A 22,015-nucleotide genomic window follows, 5' to 3' on the forward strand; every position below is an offset into this window, starting at 1 on the left:
AACATTGAAAAACTCCATACAAATTAGTCTTATTTTAGAATTGTCACGTTCCTGGGCGGAGTGTGCGAGCGAGATCGCTGCACGAGCAAAAGAGAGGCACTAAACAGGATTGTGACGTCATCACGTAAAAGCGTCACTGACGAACATTTTTTTTTATATTTTTTAATACCTTTTAGGTAGTTTTTAAATGATTTTAATAGTCAAACAGCCGTCATTTCTTTTTTTGACCGACTTCCCAAAATAAAGTGGTACTCAATTCGTTTGTATGTTTTTTTTAATGTGTGTTACGGCATAACTCCGCCGCTAGTGGACCGATTTTGATAATTCTTATTTTATCCGAAAGGTAATGCTTGCAGGTGGGTCCTATTTTGTTTGATTTTTTTATTATTGATAAAAACAGAAAGCTGTCTTAAAAATATAGAAGGGCTTAGAGATTCGCATCAAAAGAATCAACAAGGCCAATAGGTAAACTACGGTGTAACATTACGTTAATATATTTTTCTCTAAATCTATCCTTTGTCGTAAAACACCGCCTAAAATGAACTCAGGGTTGACTATTGTCGCTCCCCTGCGCTTTAGCGAGGGCCAGAGAGCCCTATCTTCTAGCGTTGAAACACAAACCCACTGCGACCCACCCTCCTTCCAATTCCCACCGGAACATTCTACAATCACTGGAACACAATACTAATATTATAAATACAGTACTTTGACTTCATACTAGTATAATAAAAAGTTCACATTTTGTTATTTAAGATATCTGCATAGCATATTTTTTTAAATAAAAACCTAATATAACAACATGCTTTAGGCTATATATTTACACTCTATCAAACTTAGGGGTCAGTAGATTGCAAAATAGTGTTTTGTGAGAAAAGGACAAAAACTACTAGCCAATAGCAGCAAAGAAATAAGATTGCCAGTTACTTAAATTCTCAGCCAATAGCAGCAAAGAAGTAATGTTGCCATAGTTACTTAAATTCTCAATCGATAGGGAGGATCTTTGCTACCAATTGAGCATTTAAATTTTAATATTTGCTATAAATACCTTTACAGAAATACAAACAATAAGCTTTGTCAAAATCAAAGGCGGATCTAGCTTTGGCGCCAGGTGGGGGGTCCACATAGTCCACATAGGTACCCACATAAAAATATGTAAATATATTTTGTCAAGCTCTGGACCGACCAGCTCAGAGAGGACCCCCATAAGACCCCCCTGGATCCGCCATTGGTTATAAAGTCATGCGGATGAATAATGGGAACAGCTAGTACTTGAATGGTTATCCTAATTGGTGAATTTCAACAAAACAAAGTGCTTTAAAAAATCTGTGACTTACATTTCATCTCATTAGGACCTGGCTCAACTTTAGGTGTGGAAGAGACATTGTATCCCTTGAGGAAATTCCTTTTGCTTCTCAGAGTGCGAGCTAACTCAAATTTGAAACGATTCTCTCTTAGCTCGTCTTTTAGTAAATAAAGCCATGGATCTAAAGAATAACACAAGTTATAATAACCTCTAAAAAGACACATTTTTATAAGACAAATTTATAGGAAAGATATGTTTAATTAATTTCACTTTGATGGGGGAGAGTAGTGAAAAAAAAAGCTAAAAAAGTCGTTAAATTGATTGTAAATGTGATTGCAGACAGCAACAACTTCTAATTATTTAACAGTCTCATATAAATCTAAACTCTGAATTACATTAAAATATTGATGTTTGAAAGGTTGCAAGCCGCACTCAATAAGTGTTAATGATTGAATTGCTTTACATTATTGGGAAAAAAAAAACTAAAGGTTATCTTCTTGATTACTGGGAAAAAAACTAAAGGTTATCTTCTTGATTACTGGGAAAAAACAGGTAAGCAAGGTTGCATGTTATGAGGAAGGGAGGGATGAACAGCATTTAACAAGGATGTTATGAGTGTGGTACACCGGTACAGGTAGAGCTGTAGAGATGGATGGATTGCGTGAAAGGTGACATGATCAAGAAGGGAGTGATGACTGAGATGACGGATGATAGAGTTATTTGGAGGACAAAAACCCGGTGCGTTAACCCTACGAGAGTAGGATTAGATAGTAGTGTATTTTAGGGTAGATTAATGTGGTGTTTAATTAGTATTACAGAAAACTCACCGACAATCATATTAGAATCACGACAGGCTTGTATCCAAGTTGTGCCGACGATGGGTTTGCCCAGTCCCACCGCGCACAGTAATTTAAATGTCCGCTTTAACTCTACAGTTACTACCACTGTGCACGCCTTCACATCCGTCACTATAACCGCATCTAAAAAACAACACTGATTTTGAAAACATAAAAAATAATGGATAGTTCTTTATTTTTAAAAATCTCGGACATGCTGCCAACTTTTTCGAATCAAACAAAGAAAATCGTATCGTAAATCTAATCGAATTGAGAACTTGCTCTTTTTTGTAGTCGATTAAAAATTAAATCACGGTATAATAAAAATATAGACAAAAAGCAATAAATACTGTGAAAAACACTTTAAAAATAAACATACGTTAACATAACCTCAATTAAAACGACTAAGGCTTTAATTGTATAATAACGCCATCTATCGCCTGCATGTTAAAATGTTAAAGCAAAAATTTATTTTCTTAATTTTCTTTAAACTATAATTGGCATATAATACTTCCTTATGTTAAAATATACTGAAAAAAAAAAAAAAAGTGAAAACAGTTAGTAATCGAGATTTGAACTCTGCATATCCTTATTCTAGTTGGGTAATGAAAACTACCACAATTTAATATCGCAGATACAAAATCACTTACTTAGTTTCTCCAACAGCTGATACAAGATGTTGATATCTGGATGTGAAAATGCCGTGAACAAAACTTTGTGGTTAGTATTTTTTAAAGCAGTTCTTCGTAACGATCTTCTATCTGGACTGGATGTGGCTTCACTTTTGTTCATAGAAACATCCTCTTTTAAAGACAAAGCACTTCTAGGAGAACTAAATCTTGATTCATCCGATTGCTTGTATATAATACTTTTCTCTCTCTCATAGTACGATGTTATTTCATTTTGTATTTTCTTATTACTTCGCGTTTTCTTTGCATTCTTCTCTTCTATATCTTTCTTTATCTTTTGTCGTTTACTTCTCCTTATTTCTTTTTCAGGTGATTCATCTTTTATTTCTTCTTCATAACTACGTTTTCCTTTAGGCTTTATGGAGACTTTAATAATGTCTTTTTTAGGTTTACTTTTGTCTTCTGTTCGCTTTATTCTTGTACTCCGTTGTCTAGTTGTATCAGTTTTAGAAGTTTCTGGACTTTGTTCTGATTTTGTTGAGTCTAAATTATCACTTTCGTTTTTTTTCGTTTTGCGTTTTTTAATTTCATTAGTTAAAGGATTTTTATCAGTTCTGCTTTTCTTTGAATCATTGCGACTTTCATTGTTCTTTTCTGTAACACTAATCTCTTTGTCTATTTTATTAGATTTTAATTTTTCTTGTTTTGATAGAGCTGCTTTTATGCTTTCATTCTGATTTGATTTTCTCTTTTCTTCTTTATTCTTTGTGTTTTTTATTCGGGATATATTAGCCGCGATAATTTCTTTATCAACATTTTCATCCTGATCACCAAAAACTTTAGGCGCAAGAATATTTTTAAAAGTATTTTTAATTTCGGAACTGTTATTTTCTACTTTAGCTGTAGGTTTTCTTTTCCTAGTGATTGTTCTCGAAGGAAGGCTTTCTAATTCAATTTTTTTGGTCAAATCGAGTTTGGTATTTTTAATTCTTTTGCGCTTGTGAAACAGAATTGGTGTGTTTTGTTCCGACGCATTATCTTCTGAATCACTAAAGGATTCCATAACGATTGGTTTTGAATTAAACGTAATATTTTTTACTATTTCTTGACTATTGGGTGGCTCTGTGATCATGAAAGTAATATTTTTATGTGAATTATTTGGAGTACATTCTAAATCAGAGCTACTAGTACTATCTGCATTCTTCTGTTTTGTAAATTTTAGTTCATCGACATCCATCTCTTCGAATTTATTACTTACTAACTTATCACCTTTTACACCAGTTGCTTCAGGCACAAAATTCGCATTTCCGGTATTAATGTTAGAAGACTTGTTCTCTGTATTTATGTCTCTCTGTGAACATAAATCTTGAAATATGTCTTGGGTCGCTGCATAAAAATTTTCATCATCATCTTCACATATTTTTGAAACATTTTTAATTGAAGAGTTAGTATCCTTTTTTCTGGTGCTTTTAACGGTCTTAAATGGAACTTTAAAAGGACTTTTTTCTTGGACTGTTTTATTTTCTTTTAATACTTCTTCTGAAGTAAATGATATCACTTGGGTAGGTAAATCTTCAAAATTTTGTTCTTTGGGATAATTTGAATTATCAACTTCATTTTGATCGTTTACTACTTCAACGACTTGTGTGAGCATATCTTCAAAATTTGTGTTTTCTGATGTTTGGTCTTTTAGATTATTAATTTCACTTTTACTTGCGTCTTTACTTTCTGTCATTCTCAAATTTAATAAATTAGATTTTACTGTTATTTTGTTGTTTCCATTAACTTTGTTATTACCAAACAAATCATCTTCACAATCAGTACTATCGTCATCTATGTCTAGATTTTTATTAGAACTCACATTGTCCTTATTAGGCATAATGCATTTTTCAGAGGTTGCATTATTTTCATTTAAGCTGGGTATTTTTTGTGTAAGCAACATTTCAAAATCCTCACAATCGGTAGATCCTTCAGATTTATTATCACATTCTTCTATAAGTTTTTCCTTTTCAACATTTCTTTCTATGGACTTATCAGAATTCAGGACATTTTCTGTACCATCTATTGTTTCTGAAAGTAACAATGGTTGAGATGAAAAATCTTCATCCAATGGTTCACCATCTACTTCTTGAAAGATAATTTCTTCATCAGATAAACTTAGTCTGGATTTAGATATTTTTTCAGTATTAGATATATTTCCTGTGCTATTTCTACCATTCACATCACTTTCAGCGATTGTAAATTGTGTATCTGCATTGTATATACTATTATTGTTTTCTTTGTTTTCTACATTAACATCCAATTCTTTTTCAAGTCTTGTAGTTTTTGGTATGATTGTTTTTGAAATTCCAGGTTGTAATGAGTTATCACATAATTGTGTTTCAGCAGAATATAAATCATCAAGATCATTTGAAGGAATTTGGGTTTCCATATCATGAATATTTTCTTCGACTACTGTATTTTTTATAAGTCCAGGTTCGGTATCTGACTCATTTAGACTCATATCAATAGATACTGATTTTTTTGAAGAATTCCAATAAATATTGTCAATTTGCTTACTTCCTATAGGTTGTATGGCGATTGTTCTGCCGAATGATTTTATATAATTCTGTGAAGGACTTTTAAATACGTCATAATTTTTAGGCTGTGATGGAGCAATAAAAGATTCATCCTGCAATAAAATACAGGGGTTTTAATTTTTTTTTATGCAACACAATGAGTTAAGAACACTGTTTAGCGCATTATAAATTTTTTATAATTTTCTGTCAATAGTGGTATTTTAAAAAATACTTGAAAACTTAAGTAATGTTTTAAATAACTTTATCTACTAACTTATTAAAACTTTCGTGAGCCATTATACTATATGATTTGTAACACGGCTAAAACTTGCGAGTTTAACTATTTTTATACATACCTTGTCACTGACATCTGGAGATTCCGGTATCACAGTGTGAGGAAAATTAATTAATTTTGATGCATGTTTGTTTACAACTGGTGTGTCAGGAATATCCAAAGCTTGAGTCATCGGTAAATCATTTTCATCCTCAAGCAACCTAAATACGCCAAAAATTTGTCCAAACTGTACTGTATCACCATTTCTTAGAGGCTGTGCAATGTAGGGTTGTAGAGTTTTCTGATACGAAAAAACATAAAAAAAAGTAAAACAGGAATTCTACTTGCTTAAGTAAATAATATCAAACTTTTTTAATATGCATAAATTGTCAAATATTGTATGATCTTAACATAAAAAAAACTTAAATCATTTTTAATTTCCTTATATTATTATATGTTAGGATAAAAAAACTTACATCAAGTAATTTTGTTTTATTTGCTGAGCCCAAATCCATTATCATATATTCTTTAGAATTTAAAATGTTTATAACTGCATGTTGTCTGGAAACCGACTACAAGAGAAATTAAAAGCAAATTGTACTGTCTTTTCTTAGTCTTGTCTTTTCTGTTCTTTTTACCATCATTCATAATTTTGTTTATTTAACCTTTGTATCCAACTATTGATACATGTAAATGACAAATGCCTTTATATTTATAATTATCACACTAAAGGCCTCATTCAGCAATAACTGTCCTTATAAAATGACCACAAATGTAGAGGGTTACACTTGTAGGGGTTACACTGAGTTATGTTGAGGACAAAAACCAGTTGTGCCAACCCTACAGAAGTAGGATAAGGGGGATGATGATGATAACGACATGTAGATGTATATAATACGAAAGTTTAGATGGATGGATATGATGGATGGATGGACAGATATAGTGGATGATCTGAAAGAACACATAGGCTACTTATTTTTATTTTTTTAATACCACACAGAAGTCGCGGGCGAAAGCTTACATAAATTGAAAATTAAAACAAATCTTATTGCCATAGACATGTGGTATTGAGAATTGTTACTATACTTACATTCAAATTTAAGACAATTTCACAAGTTCCAGGATCTCTACCTATTTTATTTGGGCCTTTCCTTATTGGATACTTTGTTCCACATATGCCCAGGAATCCAATCTGAAGAGAAAATTGATTTTTAGAATAAATATTTTTTTTTTATTGTGCCCTAATTTTTTTTATTGTGCCTCAATTTTTGAAAACCAATTACAATTTATACCTAAGTAAACCACTACGAGTTTTATAAACATTTTTTTCTACAATAGATCAAGATAATATATGTTTAATTCAAAAATAAACATCCCTTTTACATGCCAGTTAATAAGTAAGTAGTAAGTAATTTTAGACAATACATTTAAATAATATTTATACCTCTTCAAGAAATATCCTCTCTTGAGGATTTTGACATAATTCTTGTGTACATTCAATCCTCTGCGTACACTCCATTTTGCATTTATTTCAAAAGTACATTAACATAAGTTAACATTCAAACATTATTATTTAATTCAACGACAGCATAAAGTGATACAAATAGAATTAACAGAGAAAATATAGTTTAAACATTACGATAAACAAACACAACGAAGCCGTCACCCATAGACTTTCAGAGACATGACATGATGACATCTGTCTTGTGTGTGTGCCATAGACAAGTTATATTTTAAATAGGGCCTATTGGGCAACCGTATTGAATGTTTTATGAGAATTGTAATTGGAAATTACTGTACTGTAATATATTCAGAGATTATAATAACCAATAGACATTTTTTTTAATAATAGCCGATACATAGAAGTTATAAAAATACATAATGTTTAATTATTCCGTTACGGCTACGATCTTATGCACCTGTGCTTAAGCCGTTTTTAAGACCACTGCACTGCACAGCTGTCTGACAGTTTAGAAAAGCGATTTTGTCAGTTTTTTGGAAAATGCGTGTTTTATTGACTATATTATGCTTGAATAATACTGTTAAAAGTTGTTTATTCATTTAAATATAGATATTGGTCTCAAAGGTTGTTTTTATTTAGTGTTTCGAGGTATAATTTGCTTAAAAACATAAGATTAAAGTGATTGATTTTCAAGTGTTTTGAGTTTTATAATGAAATCCCCTAAGGAAGACGACATATCTGATGAGGATATTCCAAGCGACTTTTTCGATGATTTTAATAAAGAAGAATTTATGGAAGGTCTCAGTGTAATTGATAGCTGGGATGTAAAAGAAAAGCCGCAATCACGAAGTTCGAGATCGCGAATCGACGCCGCGGCAATCGATGGCGTAAGCGACCTTCGAGAACTGATCGGCGATAGCCGAGAAGACAGAGACCCTAATGTTGATGATATAGACGATCAAATCAAGATAACCGAACATCGCGAGAGGTCTATTAGTAGTGACCATGGTCATTCTAGCCAACTCGACAACTACATAAAGCCTGGAAGTCGTCGAGATCTCCGTAAAACCAATGAAGCTATAAAGAAAGATAAAGCGGTTAAAGTGAAAGAATATTTATCCAAACATCTAGACTCAATTGACGACCTTAAGCCCCCTGGAACTGAACTTGATGATTTTCTAAATGAATCTTCTGCACCTTCGAAACGAAAAGGCCGATCACGGAGTCCTGAAAAACATTCCCGACATTCATTACCCAGAGATCCAAAATATTTGAAGTCTCCAAAAAGGGAACATTTATTTAAAGATAAACGAATTTATTATAATAATAGACATTATGAAAATCCGCGTGAAAAGCCATATTTCAAATCCTATCACAAATTCCGCCAGCAAAGCCCAAGTTGGAGAAAATCTTATAATTACAATTCAAGAGCTCGCAATTATTCTAGACCAAGTCCCCTTCCATTTGGCCCTCGTGCAAGAAGCCCCCCGCGACGAAGTCCACGAGCACGCAGCCCCCGAGGACGTAGCCCACATCGATACAGCCCACGAAGACAGAGCCCACGTTGGCGCAGCAGGAGTCGTTCACCAACCTCTTCAAAATATAAATATAGTGATAAACAAGCATCCATGGAACTGAAAGATTCGTTTCTGTATCCAGTTGAGAAGTCAACAATACCAATGCCCATATCAAATAATGAAGGGGACCTTATGCATGGAGAGTTCTATGGGAGTAATTTAACAGAATATTCTTCAGGAACACCGGGGTATTCTTATATGCAAAATTCTTATCCTAGTGCCGGTTATGAATATGGTCCAACAACAGATACAATGAATCTTGGATTGCCGCAGCCTACTTCAGCACAGATTATACATGCAACACCGTCAATGGTTCCTCCTCCATTTGAAAGCAGTCCAGTGACCCAGCAAGTTCCTCCTCTCAGTGTGCAAACTTCAAGTGAAAAACCATATGATGCTTTAGCTAAAGTAATAATAATTACTTAAATAAATTGCACTTACATTAAAGTTAATTTATTAATTAAAAATTAAATTTCAGTTGGTTGTTGATGGCAAGCTTTCCAAAGAGGACTATTTCAAGCTGGCTCCAAATAAAGGTAAGGGTCAATTATGTTAGTATGAAACTTCTCTGCTTACATTACTTACTAATGGCATTTCAAACTTTTTTAAATGTTAATTCTTGCTTTAATGGGATTTGATTGTGTTTATTTCAGGTCCATTCATGGACAGGGCTGTGGCTACACAGGTCAGAGTTAAGGGTGGGTAAAATGTCTATTTTAATGTGACATATTATTAATACTAGTTTAAATAAGGTCTGATAAAGAAAAAAAAATAACCTAAAAATAGTTCTCAATTGATTAATTAGTGTTTTTATATTTTTATAGCCAGCTTAATATAGTATTTTAACTGCACTAAGTTTTGATTTATATTTGACTATTTTTTTTGGTCCTCTAGCCTATGCGAAGGTGTCAAGGTTGAAGATTTAAGTGTCAAATGTATTTTGGTCCAATTTAAAAGTTACTGTTTGTCCCAAGTGTTATGTTCTCATTTATATGTTTTGCGTTCACAGTGTTAGACCGCTGCCTCCAAGCATTGGCTAAGCTTTCTAAGTTAGAAATGCCAAATCGTTTATTTCTAAACAATGCCCTTATTGAACAAGAACAAAAGAGTTTAACTCCTAAATATTGCTCTCCATTGAAGAGGCAAGCACCTGTGGAATTTTACTTCACAAAAACTGATTGTGAATCGGAGACAGTGCGGAAAAACAGACAAATTATTGATAACGTCATTTCATCAATAGGGTTAAGTGACATTGTTTTGCGTTCAAAAAAGAATAACATCAAGAATATGGTTGATGCGGCTGTTCAAACTATGAATCCGTTCTGCGAGGTGTGTCATATACGTGAAAATACGAAAACCAACGATGCCAATACTTCGATGGACCGTGAAGATTTTACAGCTACAGTGCATACTCAAGTTGTGGATGAAGATTTGCTTAATTCTAAATCAGTGTTTAATCCAAGTGGCGGTGCCGGCAATCATGAACACATTTCAATAGCTCATCTGACTCCTGCTCAGCTGGTGTCTCAGCTCGCGGCCCGTGCGAAGACTTTGAAGCAATCCCAGCCTCAACGCTCTCAGTTCAACAGGCGCGTTCCGGGAAATAGCTACGACTATGGAGGGAGTGGCAGTAAAGATGACGGTTATTACAACTTTTCCAATCAATGAAGAATTTTCCAACTATTGTAAACGTGAATTCCAAAGCGGAAAGACATGTATTTTATCGTCGTGTTATTCTCTTTGAAAAAAGGGAGATGATTGTTTTGGTACAAGTATTTCAGCTATGGAACTCATGGTGAAAATATTATACATATTGTAATGATGTTACAGTTCATTTTAATTGCGCCTAAACACTATTTCTTTTATATTTTCAGTCGATTTTTTTTGTTTGTAGGAATCAGCCAATATTCTATTTGGCACCTTGGAACACTTAACAAGGTCCAAATATAGATTGGTGACTAAAGTGATTTCATGAAAGACAAGATTGAACTTTGTCTTTTTATATTTTTTTCATTATAGATTTATACTTTTAAAAAAATTAATAACTGCTGCAGCATTTCAATAATTGCAATGCGTTATGAAGGAAGAAAATGAAATGCAAATACTAGTTTTAACTTACATGAAGAATGATGCATGAACCAGAACCAGAACCAGAACCAGTTTCCTGCTGCTTTAACGTCATCATTTGTCAAGAAAAGTCACAAAATGGAGCAGTCTCAAGATGAAACGACGTGCGTGCTACAATTTTATCAGAGAAAGTCTTTTTATTCTAAGGATTTAATTGCTAATGCTTTTTGAAGCTGAAAACCTTTGAATGCTTTGAAAAGCTATAAATATTTTTTTTAATATGGTAGATTGCGAGGCAAAGATGAGTTACAAGACTTGTACCATAACAATAAAAATATCCTCTTTTGTGTATAACTACTGAAACAGTCTTAAAATGTAAATCTTTGCCTAATATTTAGTTTGTATGTTTTGTTGTTTGTTCCACATGAATCTTTCGTAGAATGTAAAAATATTGAAATTTTAACTTTTTCTATTAGTTCGTTATATGTGTTTTATGTGTAATGATTTATTTGTACTGATACCAAGTAAAATACAAATTTAAACGAAACTCATGAAATTCTTATTTAACAAGCGATAAAATTATACGCCTGTGACTTGTGTGGTTGTGTGATGCACAAATTTCATCCATTTAATATCTTTCCTTAGATCTCATAACCTCAAGCACAAGGTCGTGAGATTCATTTACAGTTGAAAAAAATCATGCAGAGACAGATGTATGAATGGGAGATTTTGGAATGGATGGATGATTCAAGATACTCATGTTGTTTTTTCAATCCAAGAAGGAAATCGCTTTGTTTTCATTTACGACAACAGTACAAAACAACTCTTACCCTAGATTCGAAATAAAATAAATTACACTGGACGTATTTTCATTTTCCGTTTAATAAACTGAAATAGAATACCCAATATATCAGTTTTTCAAAGTGCTTTCTATGACAATCTTAGAAGATCAGAAAAGGATCTATTAAAAGTTGAACAAAAGTCGAACTGCGCAGAAAAGTATCTTCGATTGCAAGAATGTTGCTAAAGGGACTGAGCTGAAGCTACGGTGGGTAGTTTTCGAATACAGTTCAGATGGAGACTAGGGAATGAAGTTTTGTGAAAAATTCAGTTCTTGTCAAGGGACTAGCAGCGATAGAAAACTCATCTAGAATCTTACGACTTTTGTTACATGGCTTCAATGAAATTATGGTAAGTCGTCATAAGTTCCATTTACGTCGAGACTTTTGTGTTTATCAAAACGTTTGTGGGGCGTAGTTTCTGGTCACCATCTTTTTTAACGATTACTTCAGAATTAAAATGTGGTGGCAATCGAAACTACAGCGTATGAGTACAGTTTAATAGCTTTAGCAACACAAGTAATAATAGAATCTGATGGTATCCTCATTCCATCATTCACACTAACACTTACTCTCCAATAGCAGATCAGAAAACCTATGCTGAACTATGTAAGTTTGGGACGAGGATTGGAAGACGGAAGAGGATGTAATTGGACTAAGGTAAGTATCTAATTTATCCATCTTGTTAGTTAAAAGTATTAAAATAAGTTTTGCATATAGTTAAGAACACATTCATGATCCTCCTTCGTACTACATTATCTTTTCTATGTTTTTGCAAATTATATATCCTTTTACAAGTGGAAAAGACAATAAAGACAGTGTGATCTACATTGTATGGATCTCCATTAATTACAATTTGGTTGGTTCCAATGACATAGGTCCTTTTTTCATTTTGTTAACATACAGGGTCAGTCGCAAAGGAGGAAGTAGCGAAAGCAGAAAATTTTACTGTTTATAGGGAAGTTCAATTTAAAAACAATTGCTGTATTTGGACTTAATAAAATAAACAATTTGAATACTTTTTATCGTTTTATTTTTTACTTCTCTATTATAAATTATACATTTCATCAGCTTTCGTTAGTGTTCATAATCAAACATGTACTTAAAACTTAAAAATGTCTATTCAGAATCAACATTTTATCATGGATGTACTACTAGAACAGGATCGAGCTCTTGTTGAATAATTGAAGGCAAGATCTCAATAACTGTCCCATTTACCCCTCTCTGGCTATAGTGACTATATTGAAATATGATTTTAGGACAATAATTATAAAAAAGTATTTGTGACCTGCCGTCAGCAGATCATTGCTCCAAATGGATTTTAATCGAAGGTGCTAATGATAAACATGCTCTATACGGCACTATACATTTCCCGTTTTTGACCTACATGAAGTTACCCTCCTCACTTTCTTTTTTTATGAAAATCGTTGGAGAATAGCTAGAGACGGTTTGAGAGAAAACAATTTTCCTTTGAGATTTCCTGCTTTCTCCGTAAAAGCAATTTCAATTTTTAGTGTGAAGTTGGTCCCCACAATTTACTATTTTTTACTTTTTTTTATTTAAATCGCTAGAAAAGCAATGTAATAAATAATATTTAGTTTACTAAATTGCATTGCACTGGGGTTATCATTTGCTCCACCGCGAGCTCTCACGCAAGAAAAGATCATTTCTATAAATTCCCGGGAACATTTATAGGTTCAATATTGGAACTCATCAGACGGCTCTAAAATATTTTTTTCATTTATTTTTAACTTTTAACAAATACGCATTTCTTTCTTTTAATAAGTTAGTCAGGAAAACAGTTCAAGGAACAGCTAGTAGTTAATAAAAAAACAATATAATATAATAAAAACAATAACTTACGAAAATAATGATAAATCTGTTATTAAAAAAAGTAAAAGTCATAGTTACATGGAATACAATAATTTAGCCATCTAAGAAATCATCGAGCCACTTTTCAAGATCCTCGGGAGATTCAATAACTGGATTCTTTTGTGGTGCCTGTTCCCCTGCTGGACTGATATCTGAAAATAATACAAATTAATTTGAACAAAGACTAAATATTCTTTTTTAAACATAACTTACTATTAAATCTAAGAATGCCAACATTAGAAAGAAAAGGCGGAACCAAGGAGGTAATAAAGAGAAGTGTAAATATTTTTTTTTATAAAACAATAATCAGTGTTCTACCAGACTATGATTTATATTTGTGACAAATTTCAGTAAAACCTTATTAGCTGTTTAGAATATAGTAAGAAGCATCCATCCATCCAAACTATCACATTTATAATATTAGTAACATTACTTACTCTCAACGACTGCTGTGACAACAGCTGTATCTACAATTGTTTTTGGTTCAGATTTTTTTGGAGTTTCTACTTTTTTGTTTTCAACAACAGCTATAATATCATCAATATTGTCTATATGTTTATTGTCAAGAGATTTTTCTTTCATGTCACCTTTTTCTTCTATTTTAACTATTTGTTTCACAGATTCTATTTCTTTAATTTTATTCGTATCAATATTTTCAGGTTCAATTTTAGCTAAATTATTAAACTTAACAGGACTAGGTTTAGAAGTTTTCTCATCACTTGTTTTAATTTCTTCGTGTTCTATGTCATTTTTGTTCTCGAGATTTGTAAAATCAACATCTTTGGTAACTTCCCCTTTTTCATCAGAAACAGTACTTTCCTTTTCTTCAGATTCCCTTAGTTTCTTTAAAATTCTATCCTGCGCTTCCATTTCAGGTGTAGTATAACTTTTGTCATTGTAATACTTTTGCTTAAACTTTGTAGCTCTGTTATTCATATTGAATATATCTGTTTCGCTAAATAATGATTGGTCTATACAATTTCTTTCGTAAAACGGTATTGTTGACAGAGCTATAGCTAAATTGTCCATATCAATTTCGAAATATTTATCATATAGAGAAGGGCCTGTGGTATTATCCCATGACTTCTCATGTTTGAATTGAAAATGTCCACCAACTGACAATGGTGCTTGGATTAGAGCCTGGGAAGTAGTAAAGATATTTTTAGTTTCCTCTTTAACTTCATTCTTCAGCCAGAAACCAGCAAAGCAACTAGGGTTTAATTACATTTCAAACATAGATACACATAGGAAGAGATGGATGGGTTTCATCAAAGATCACATGGTCATGAAAGTGAAGATTAAGATGCTGGGAAATAGAGGACAGCAAGATGAATTACATTTTAAACACACATATTTCTAACAAGAAAAAAAATAACCTACACAATGCCACAATTTTGTCATCATCATCCTCCTTATCCTACTCCCGTAGGGTCGGTGCGGCAGGTTTTTGTCCTCCAAATAACTCTATCATATGTCATCTCTCATCACTCCCTTTATGATCATGCCACAATTTTGTCTTTTTAATCAATTAACTATTGTAAAAAACAAAACTGCAGTGAATTTAACATTAAATACCTCATAATCAGCGCCTATATTCTCCTGTTCCTCAATTTCATTGTAACTCTCAATTGGCATTTCATATTTGGCCCAATTGCTTTGTATTTCCTTTTTCTTGTATTTGGAGTTTGCTTCTTCTGTTATTTTGAGTATGTCATCTGTCTCCCTTTTAAGATTTTTATAGAACTCAGGACCAGGTGGTTCATATACAGGCTTCTCGGGAACTGAATCTGGAATTGGATAGTGTTACATTAGATTTAATCTTATTTACTAATCCTACCTTTTTTAGAACTTTTCTAATTTCTTAATAATATTATATATGCAAAAGTTTAGATGGTTGGATGGATGTTTATTACTATGTATCTCCGGAATTATCAGATCTTATTGCAATTTGTCATAGATATATGACATAGCATGGAAGAACACAAAGGCTATCAAGTTTTTTTTTTTAAATTCTGCGCTGATAGAGTCGTGGTCTTCAGCTAATTCTTGATTAAAATTTTAGACTGTTCATTATTACATGATATTCAAATTGTTACAATTTGCTCAGAAATTAGTTCTTGTATTTTTTAATTAAAAAAAAAAAACTTGGAGTCAAGCATTACCTTTAGCAGGTTCGGTGTTCTTTTGCACTGGTACAGGCTGAGGTTTTGGTGCTGGTTGTTTATCTTTCTTGTCGACTTGCTGGTCATGACGACGTCGAGATTTCCTCTGGTCTTTTGGGTCACTTTTACGGCTTAAATATGAAGTAATTCATTTAATAAAAGTACAGATTTATATGTTGAATGTTTCAAAAGTGTACTTACTTAGATTTCTTATCCTCCGGCATAATTTTATCTCTGGATAAAATGTATGCGGCAAAACATTAAACAATTTAATTTGAGCTAATAAATGTTGTCTTGATAATGAATAAATAAATGTGAAAAATAAAATAACAATAAATATAAATTAAATTTCAATCCAGCTGGTCACTTCGTGTAAATTTTTTGATTTTTGACACTTGATATGACATTGACAATGGTTTCTGACTTTGACATTTGTCTAGACATATCTTAATTACAGATAGACATATCTTAACACAGGTGAAATGAAACGTTTCTTAACTAAATTAAATTATGAATTAATTTTCATCTTCTATCTGTTGGCATGATTTTGTACATAAATTATCTCTAATGTGAATTTTGCTAATCTGCCACCAATAACAATAAAAATGTCCAAAAAAAACTAAGAGAGCTACTCAGCGCCATCTAATAGAATTTTTTATTTGCCAGTAGATTGTGACGTATTTTAACAAAAGATGTCGCTTCAAGTTTATTTGATTTTTTTGTGTTTTATTTGTTAAAGTCTTTTTCGAGATAACCGCAATAAAAAATTACTTTATATAAAAGAAATGAACCTTCGGGGATTTCTAGTGTAGTAATTGCCGATTGCGAATAGATAATGATCAGGGTTTGAATCCAGGTAATTTGGGCCTGTCACGTATGTGTGTGGTTTCGATCAAGTTTCGATACTTGTGTAAGATTGTTTTTACGATCATCTTGCTTAAAACTAAAACCATTTTTTAATTGATCTCGAAAAACTTGTTTCCCAATGCCCATATTATTTAATTTTAAGTCCTTGCACCGGTAAAAATTAAAAGCGCTTATAGGGTTGTAAGCTCGTAAGCCGTCATTGTTTATGCATGTGTCGTCCTACGTAAATTTTCGTTTCGGTCGCGCTTTGTACTCACACAATTATGACAAACAACAAAACATACGACCACCACGGTCTGGGATCACTAAACCAGTATCGTATACACTGAACTAGTTTCACCCAACATTGAAAATAACTCTTATGTCTTTCTTATAAAGTTGAAATTACTTTATTATAGTAGCGTACTGAACTATAGGCTTTGAGAGGCGTAGGTGTTGTGTAGGCGGTAGTCCCGAAACGTAATGTATCATGATAATAGAGTACATCTCAAATAGAAAGTTATAAAGTATGATTTTTTTATGATGGATGATGGATTTCAAAGCCTTGCACCAAAAGCAACCAGTGTAATAAGGACGGAAGAGTCTTAAAAAGGATTTGAAGCAAACAATTTACTAAACAGCCGAATAAATTAAGGGCTTGTCCTACCAAATTGTAAATTGTCTGCTAACATTCTAACGTGTAAAATATGTGATGGTAAAATCGGATTTGGTTCCCCTACCTGACTTCGTTTAAGCTATCTGAGCCTCTATCAGCCAGTGGTGGGACAGGTCCTTAGAATCGGTAAAAAGTGGTAATATTCTAAGAGTCAGCCTTATTGACTCGACTTATTTGCATTAGTAACGTAACCTGCGATTAAAAACAGTTGTTTATTAAGTTTTTTTTTTCCAATAAAAAGTTTCAGGAAGAAGGAAGGAAGGGCGATAGTTTGGTGTGACAGGAACATACGGCACGGGGGTGACGCACCGCGCATGCGCCGCGCAAGGGGCGGCCACGCGCAGTCGCCACGCGCCCGTCCTCAAAACAACATGGCGTACGTTCGCGTCCAAGGACACCTTTGACAGTATACGATATTACAGCTGTTATCAATTCATAAATACAACGTTTTTAGTGATTAAAAAGTGTTGTGTTTTTTGTAGTGGTGTGTTGAACTGTTTTTTTATTATTGGAATACCGGCGTTTTGCACGCCGATATTAAAAGGTACGCAAAAACTGTGTGACATTTGATTGCATTCTTGAAATGCAATTAATAATGGCAATTAATTGATTTATGTCGATTGCTCGATATTTAGAGTTTTTATAAAATTAGATAATAATGAAATAATGCATTAAATTCGGTCGGAATAATTTTTTTATTCTAACGAATATAACAAAACGCTTAGTTGCTGCGATGACTTATTGGTTTTTGACTTTTTTTTAAATTTACAATGTTTTAACGGTTATACAAAGTATTATTATTTCCAAATCAGATACTTATTTATATTAAATCTTTGAATTATTTAGCTATATAAATGTTCACGTTTGAAAATCTACCCTACGTACTGATAAGCCCCTCCCTTGCTAAAATAGGATTTTTAAGCTCAGTGAATTAGTAACTGGGTGAGAAGTCGTGAGACCTTTATTATAAAAAAATATCTATTCCTATTAGGGTTATTAACTTAAATATTGAAATTAAAAACAACCCTTTGTAATTAGTGTCCAATAAAACTTTCTCGTTATAAAGGAAATTATTTTTAACTAATTATATTTTTTTATCATATTCGTGTAGCACTTTAACAACACGAACGCTGACACGAAAAATCGTGGGATACTTTTATCATTTACCTATAAAACATGTGTAAAAATCTATATTTTACGCAATGCTATTATTATTATAAGTGAGAATGTTTGGATGGATGGATGTTTGTTAGAGTTTGTGGACTAAACTGCTGGACAGATCTCGATTAAATTTGGCACTGATCTAGAAGATAGTCTGGAAAACATAGGCGATTTAGTTTTTTTTTTAATTCCAAGCGGACGGAGTCGCAGGCCGAAGTTAGTTTATTAACGCAAGTAATAAAATTGTTGTACACAGTCCAATGTATGTTGCAAGTTTTAAAAAGGTATGTAGAATGTATTAGGTATATGTCCAATTTTATCTTACGAAGTCGTATCAGAATTTGGAGTAAAAACGCTAAATGGTTAAACTAAAATGTCATTCGCAGAGATTTGTGGCACAGATTTAAGGTAAAATGCGCACAGATCTTAATTGCTTTGAAATTAGTAAAACAACTATATTTTCTTTTGAAATTTGTTAATAATTAGTGCTTATTTGCAATTAAATCGTGGTGAAGATGAACCACGATGGACATGTAAAAGTAAAATGCGTAAACATTCATTCCACCACCCCTCTCTAATTCGGTAATGAAAGATCGATACTAGGGACAATCGAATACCGATTCGGGAAGACGAATTGCCTTCCCTTCTTTTAAAGGAAAGAAAACATTTAAAATCCTTTACTTCGACTAAGTATTTTTGATTTATTTTCTGTATTAATTAGTTTGATTATCAGAAGTTTTTTACTTTTTAGTTTAGTCCCCTTTTCGTTACTATCCCATCTATAGGAAGTAAATTTCACGGAGTTGAGGTAACATAGAACAGGTATTCTTTTTACACGTCTCATCTTCCGTCGATTAAACAATCTGCCCTGATGTCTGGGAGGCAGTCGATTTGCTATAATAAATAACTCAAAAACTACTAGGCCGATTTAAAAAAATTCTTTCACCATTAGAGAAGTAATCTGTGTGTTATAGGCTGGCAGGCTAGGAAGTAATCTGTGTGTTATAGGCTGTGTCATCATCATCATCATCTCCTTATCCTACTCCCGTAGGGTCGGCGCAACAGGTTTTTGTCCTCCACATAACTCTATCATACGTCATCTCAGTCATCACTCCCTTTTTGATCATGTCACCTTTTATTTACCTGTGTGTTTTATTTTTTTTAATTTCACGGGGACGAAGTCGAGAGTAGCAGCTAATATACAAAAATAAATAGATTATTGTAGGTTATTCGTTTATGTGTATCATTCTATCGTTGATTAAACTGTTAACTTTTATAATTTGTTCAATTCAGTTTTTATATAATACCAACATAAAAAATTGAATCGTTTTCGTAGAACACAATGCATACATTTAAGGCTCGCGCTTCCTGTTTGAAAATTCGCGTCTTACATCATCGTGGACGTATTAATAATTAGCATGCTAAATACAGCGTGTTACCGTTCGCACTTTCTTTCACGTACGTGTTGGTGATTTTGCGAATTCAGTAATATGCAATATCCATATTCATTATGCAGCAATTATGCACATGAACGCATCTAATGTAGCTATTATTGGATTACGTACTCATGTCTGAGATTATGAGTACAGTTAGCTGCATAAGTGTACACATTTTAAATGTAGAAACTAGCAAATGTTTGATTACTTATCCGTGTTTGTCAATAGGATTTAGGATACCACATGCATATTTTTCTGTTTAGACATTTACAAACTCTTAAGAAACATATATCTGTCGGTCTGTCTAAGAAATGGCGGGAATATTGACGTAATTACCTGTTGCTTACATTATTATGACTCGATGTGCAGAAATGATAACACATGTGTCGTTTGTATTAACAACGGCATGTGTCTAATGTTCACAAAACGTAACCATAATGTACATTGTGTTATATACCCTATATAGACTGTTTTATAAGGTACATAATCTATGATACTCTATGATTTGGAGTTACGAATGATTTAAGAATTCTTACGCATTCAGTAAAGAATATGTAAGGCCTTTAAAATGGCTTATTTAAAATTTTTGTTTTTGACAATAATTATTCACAACTTGTAGTGGTTTATTCACGCCTTTGTTGATAGAGTGCGATCAGAATCCCGCTGTTCTCTTAGTAGATATTAGGATTATAACGCACCTGTAGTTCCTATGGTATTGTTTCAACCCTTATTCTATAAAAAAGTGAAATAACCATACAATGTATTGAACATTTTTATTTAGGATTGACGCAACCTCTATCTCAGCCTTCCCACGCTATAGATAAAGTTTGACTGAACATTTATACATGTTTGGTATATGTATGAATGTATGAACCGATAACAAATATTCCCCATAAATTGCGCAACGATTTAGGGGAAAAATTCAATTTATTTAGTTCTAGACATTTGTAGATACTAGCTTTCGCCAGCAACTCCGCGTGGAAGTAGAAAAAACAAAAGTGAGTAGCCAATGTGTTCTTCCAGCCTATCCTCTACGGCTATGCCAAAACATCCATCAAACATCCATCAAAACATGCCATCCATCTAAACTTTTGCATTTATAATATTAGTTAGATATGTATGTAATTTTTGTCAATATTTATTATTCGCTTTTTCTGTATTTCATCTGAAACTTTATTTATTTAAAATCATAAACATGTTACTATCTCTTTTAAAGAGGGAGAAAGAAAGAGTGAAGTCGATTTTCGTACACGTGTTTGTCAATTGAAATTAACTGTTTCTAAATGTTAATAATAAAAAGTCACTTTGTTTTAAATTTTATGCGTATAACAAGGTAGCATTGTTCGTTATTTAACAATCAGTTGATACGCCGTTAAACATTGTCGAGTAATTTGTTATTTACAATTAGCTTCATTTCAATGCTAATACGAGAAACTTATTGTAATAATATACCTGTAGATGTTGCTTTAAACACTTATTAACTAAAATCGTTATCGATATATTAATACGTTAAGGGAAAACTTTGTATCCCTTTCTTAGAAATTGCGTGAACTTTGAGATGCGTGGTCCCTTGGAGTTTCTAAGTTTTCTAAAATACAAGACCGTTAATGCTACATTGTAATAATATTAAGTTATTAAATTAGTTGTCACCTCTATTTTAAAATATATGTGGAAAATAACTTAATTTGTTATGTTTTCCTTGACTGAATAATCAGTTTTCCTCAACCATGGTGATTATTAACTAAATAAAGTCTTCTGTGACTATTTTATAATAAAACTTCATAATTTGTTTGTTTAACAGTGGTAGTGCCCGATTTAACATCTTAGCACGAATAGGCCCGGTGTAATACCACGACCACACAGAAGACAGGCGCGAAATGGAAGCAAATCCGTGTTTCGTCTGATGAGTGTGGTGCCGGAGGCCTAATTTAAATCCGTTTCTTTTTACCACCCTTTTCTTATAAGGAGAGGATGGGAAGGGAAAGTGGATTTGACGGTGGAGGAGATGCATAGGATGGGGAAATATCCTCTTTATGTGCGTCTCCTCCTCCGTCGAATAAGGGTAGGCAACGCATCTGCAATTGCGGATTTCTATGGGCAGCGGTCGCTTCGCCATTTTGGCGGATTCAGGTAGCCACTTCTCTCGTTTGCCACCTTATGATATAAAAAAAATAATTTGTAATTATTATTAATCATTTATGAAGTTTGTAATAGAATCTAAAATAGTTTCCATTGTCGTGTCTGTATTCGTTTATCATTGGTCATCATTTTAAATTTGTCATTTGTGCTTATTCCATTTTTTTAAGTAGTGCTAGAA

General features: G+C 32.8%; 4 protein-coding genes across 5 annotated transcripts in view; 2 read left to right on the plus strand and 2 right to left on the minus strand.

Annotated features, from left to right (window-relative positions):
• Window positions 1–349: 349 nt before the first annotated feature.
• LOC106101587 (putative uncharacterized protein DDB_G0267840) lies at window positions 350–7,286 on the minus strand. The gene is made up of 8 exons (XM_013280869.1): window positions 7,045–7,286; window positions 6,691–6,792; window positions 6,077–6,172; window positions 5,683–5,901; window positions 2,790–5,439; window positions 2,131–2,283; window positions 1,335–1,484; window positions 350–671 (listed from the first exon to the last, which is right to left on the minus strand). Exons 1-8 carry the CDS (start codon window positions 7,117–7,119, stop codon window positions 484–486), a joined length of 3,633 nt encoding a protein of 1,210 aa, XP_013136323.1. The 5' UTR covers window positions 7,120–7,286; the 3' UTR covers window positions 350–483.
• A 269-nt stretch (window positions 7,287–7,555) lies between these two features.
• Window positions 7,556–11,253, plus strand: LOC106101570. The gene is made up of 4 exons (XM_013280838.1): window positions 7,556–9,047; window positions 9,118–9,175; window positions 9,293–9,337; window positions 9,649–11,253. Exons 1-4 carry the CDS (start codon window positions 7,773–7,775, stop codon window positions 10,305–10,307), a joined length of 2,037 nt encoding a protein of 678 aa, XP_013136292.1. The 5' UTR covers window positions 7,556–7,772; the 3' UTR covers window positions 10,308–11,253.
• A 1,308-nt stretch (window positions 11,254–12,561) lies between these two features.
• LOC106101571 lies at window positions 12,562–15,964 on the minus strand. Its single transcript, XM_013280839.1, has 5 exons — window positions 15,781–15,964; window positions 15,580–15,710; window positions 14,993–15,204; window positions 13,855–14,557; window positions 12,562–13,569 (listed from the first exon to the last, which is right to left on the minus strand). The coding sequence occupies exons 1-5, from the start codon at window positions 15,801–15,803 to the stop codon at window positions 13,472–13,474; spliced, it is 1,167 nt and encodes a 388-aa protein (XP_013136293.1). The 5' UTR covers window positions 15,804–15,964; the 3' UTR covers window positions 12,562–13,471.
• A 1,471-nt stretch (window positions 15,965–17,435) lies between these two features.
• Window positions 17,436–22,015, plus strand: part of LOC106101573 (formin-like protein 2) — an 82,591-nt gene continuing 78,011 nt past the window's right edge. For both annotated transcript variants that reach the window (XM_013280848.1, XM_013280849.1), the window contains exon 1: window positions 17,436–17,645. The gene's annotated coding sequence lies outside the window, so the exon portion shown is untranslated. The remainder of the gene's footprint in view (window positions 17,646–22,015) is intronic.

Source organism: Papilio polytes, unplaced genomic scaffold, assembly GCF_000836215.1.
Source record: "Papilio polytes unplaced genomic scaffold, Ppol_1.0 DF823980.1, whole genome shotgun sequence".
NCBI lineage: Eukaryota > Metazoa > Arthropoda > Insecta > Lepidoptera > Papilionidae > Papilio > Papilio polytes.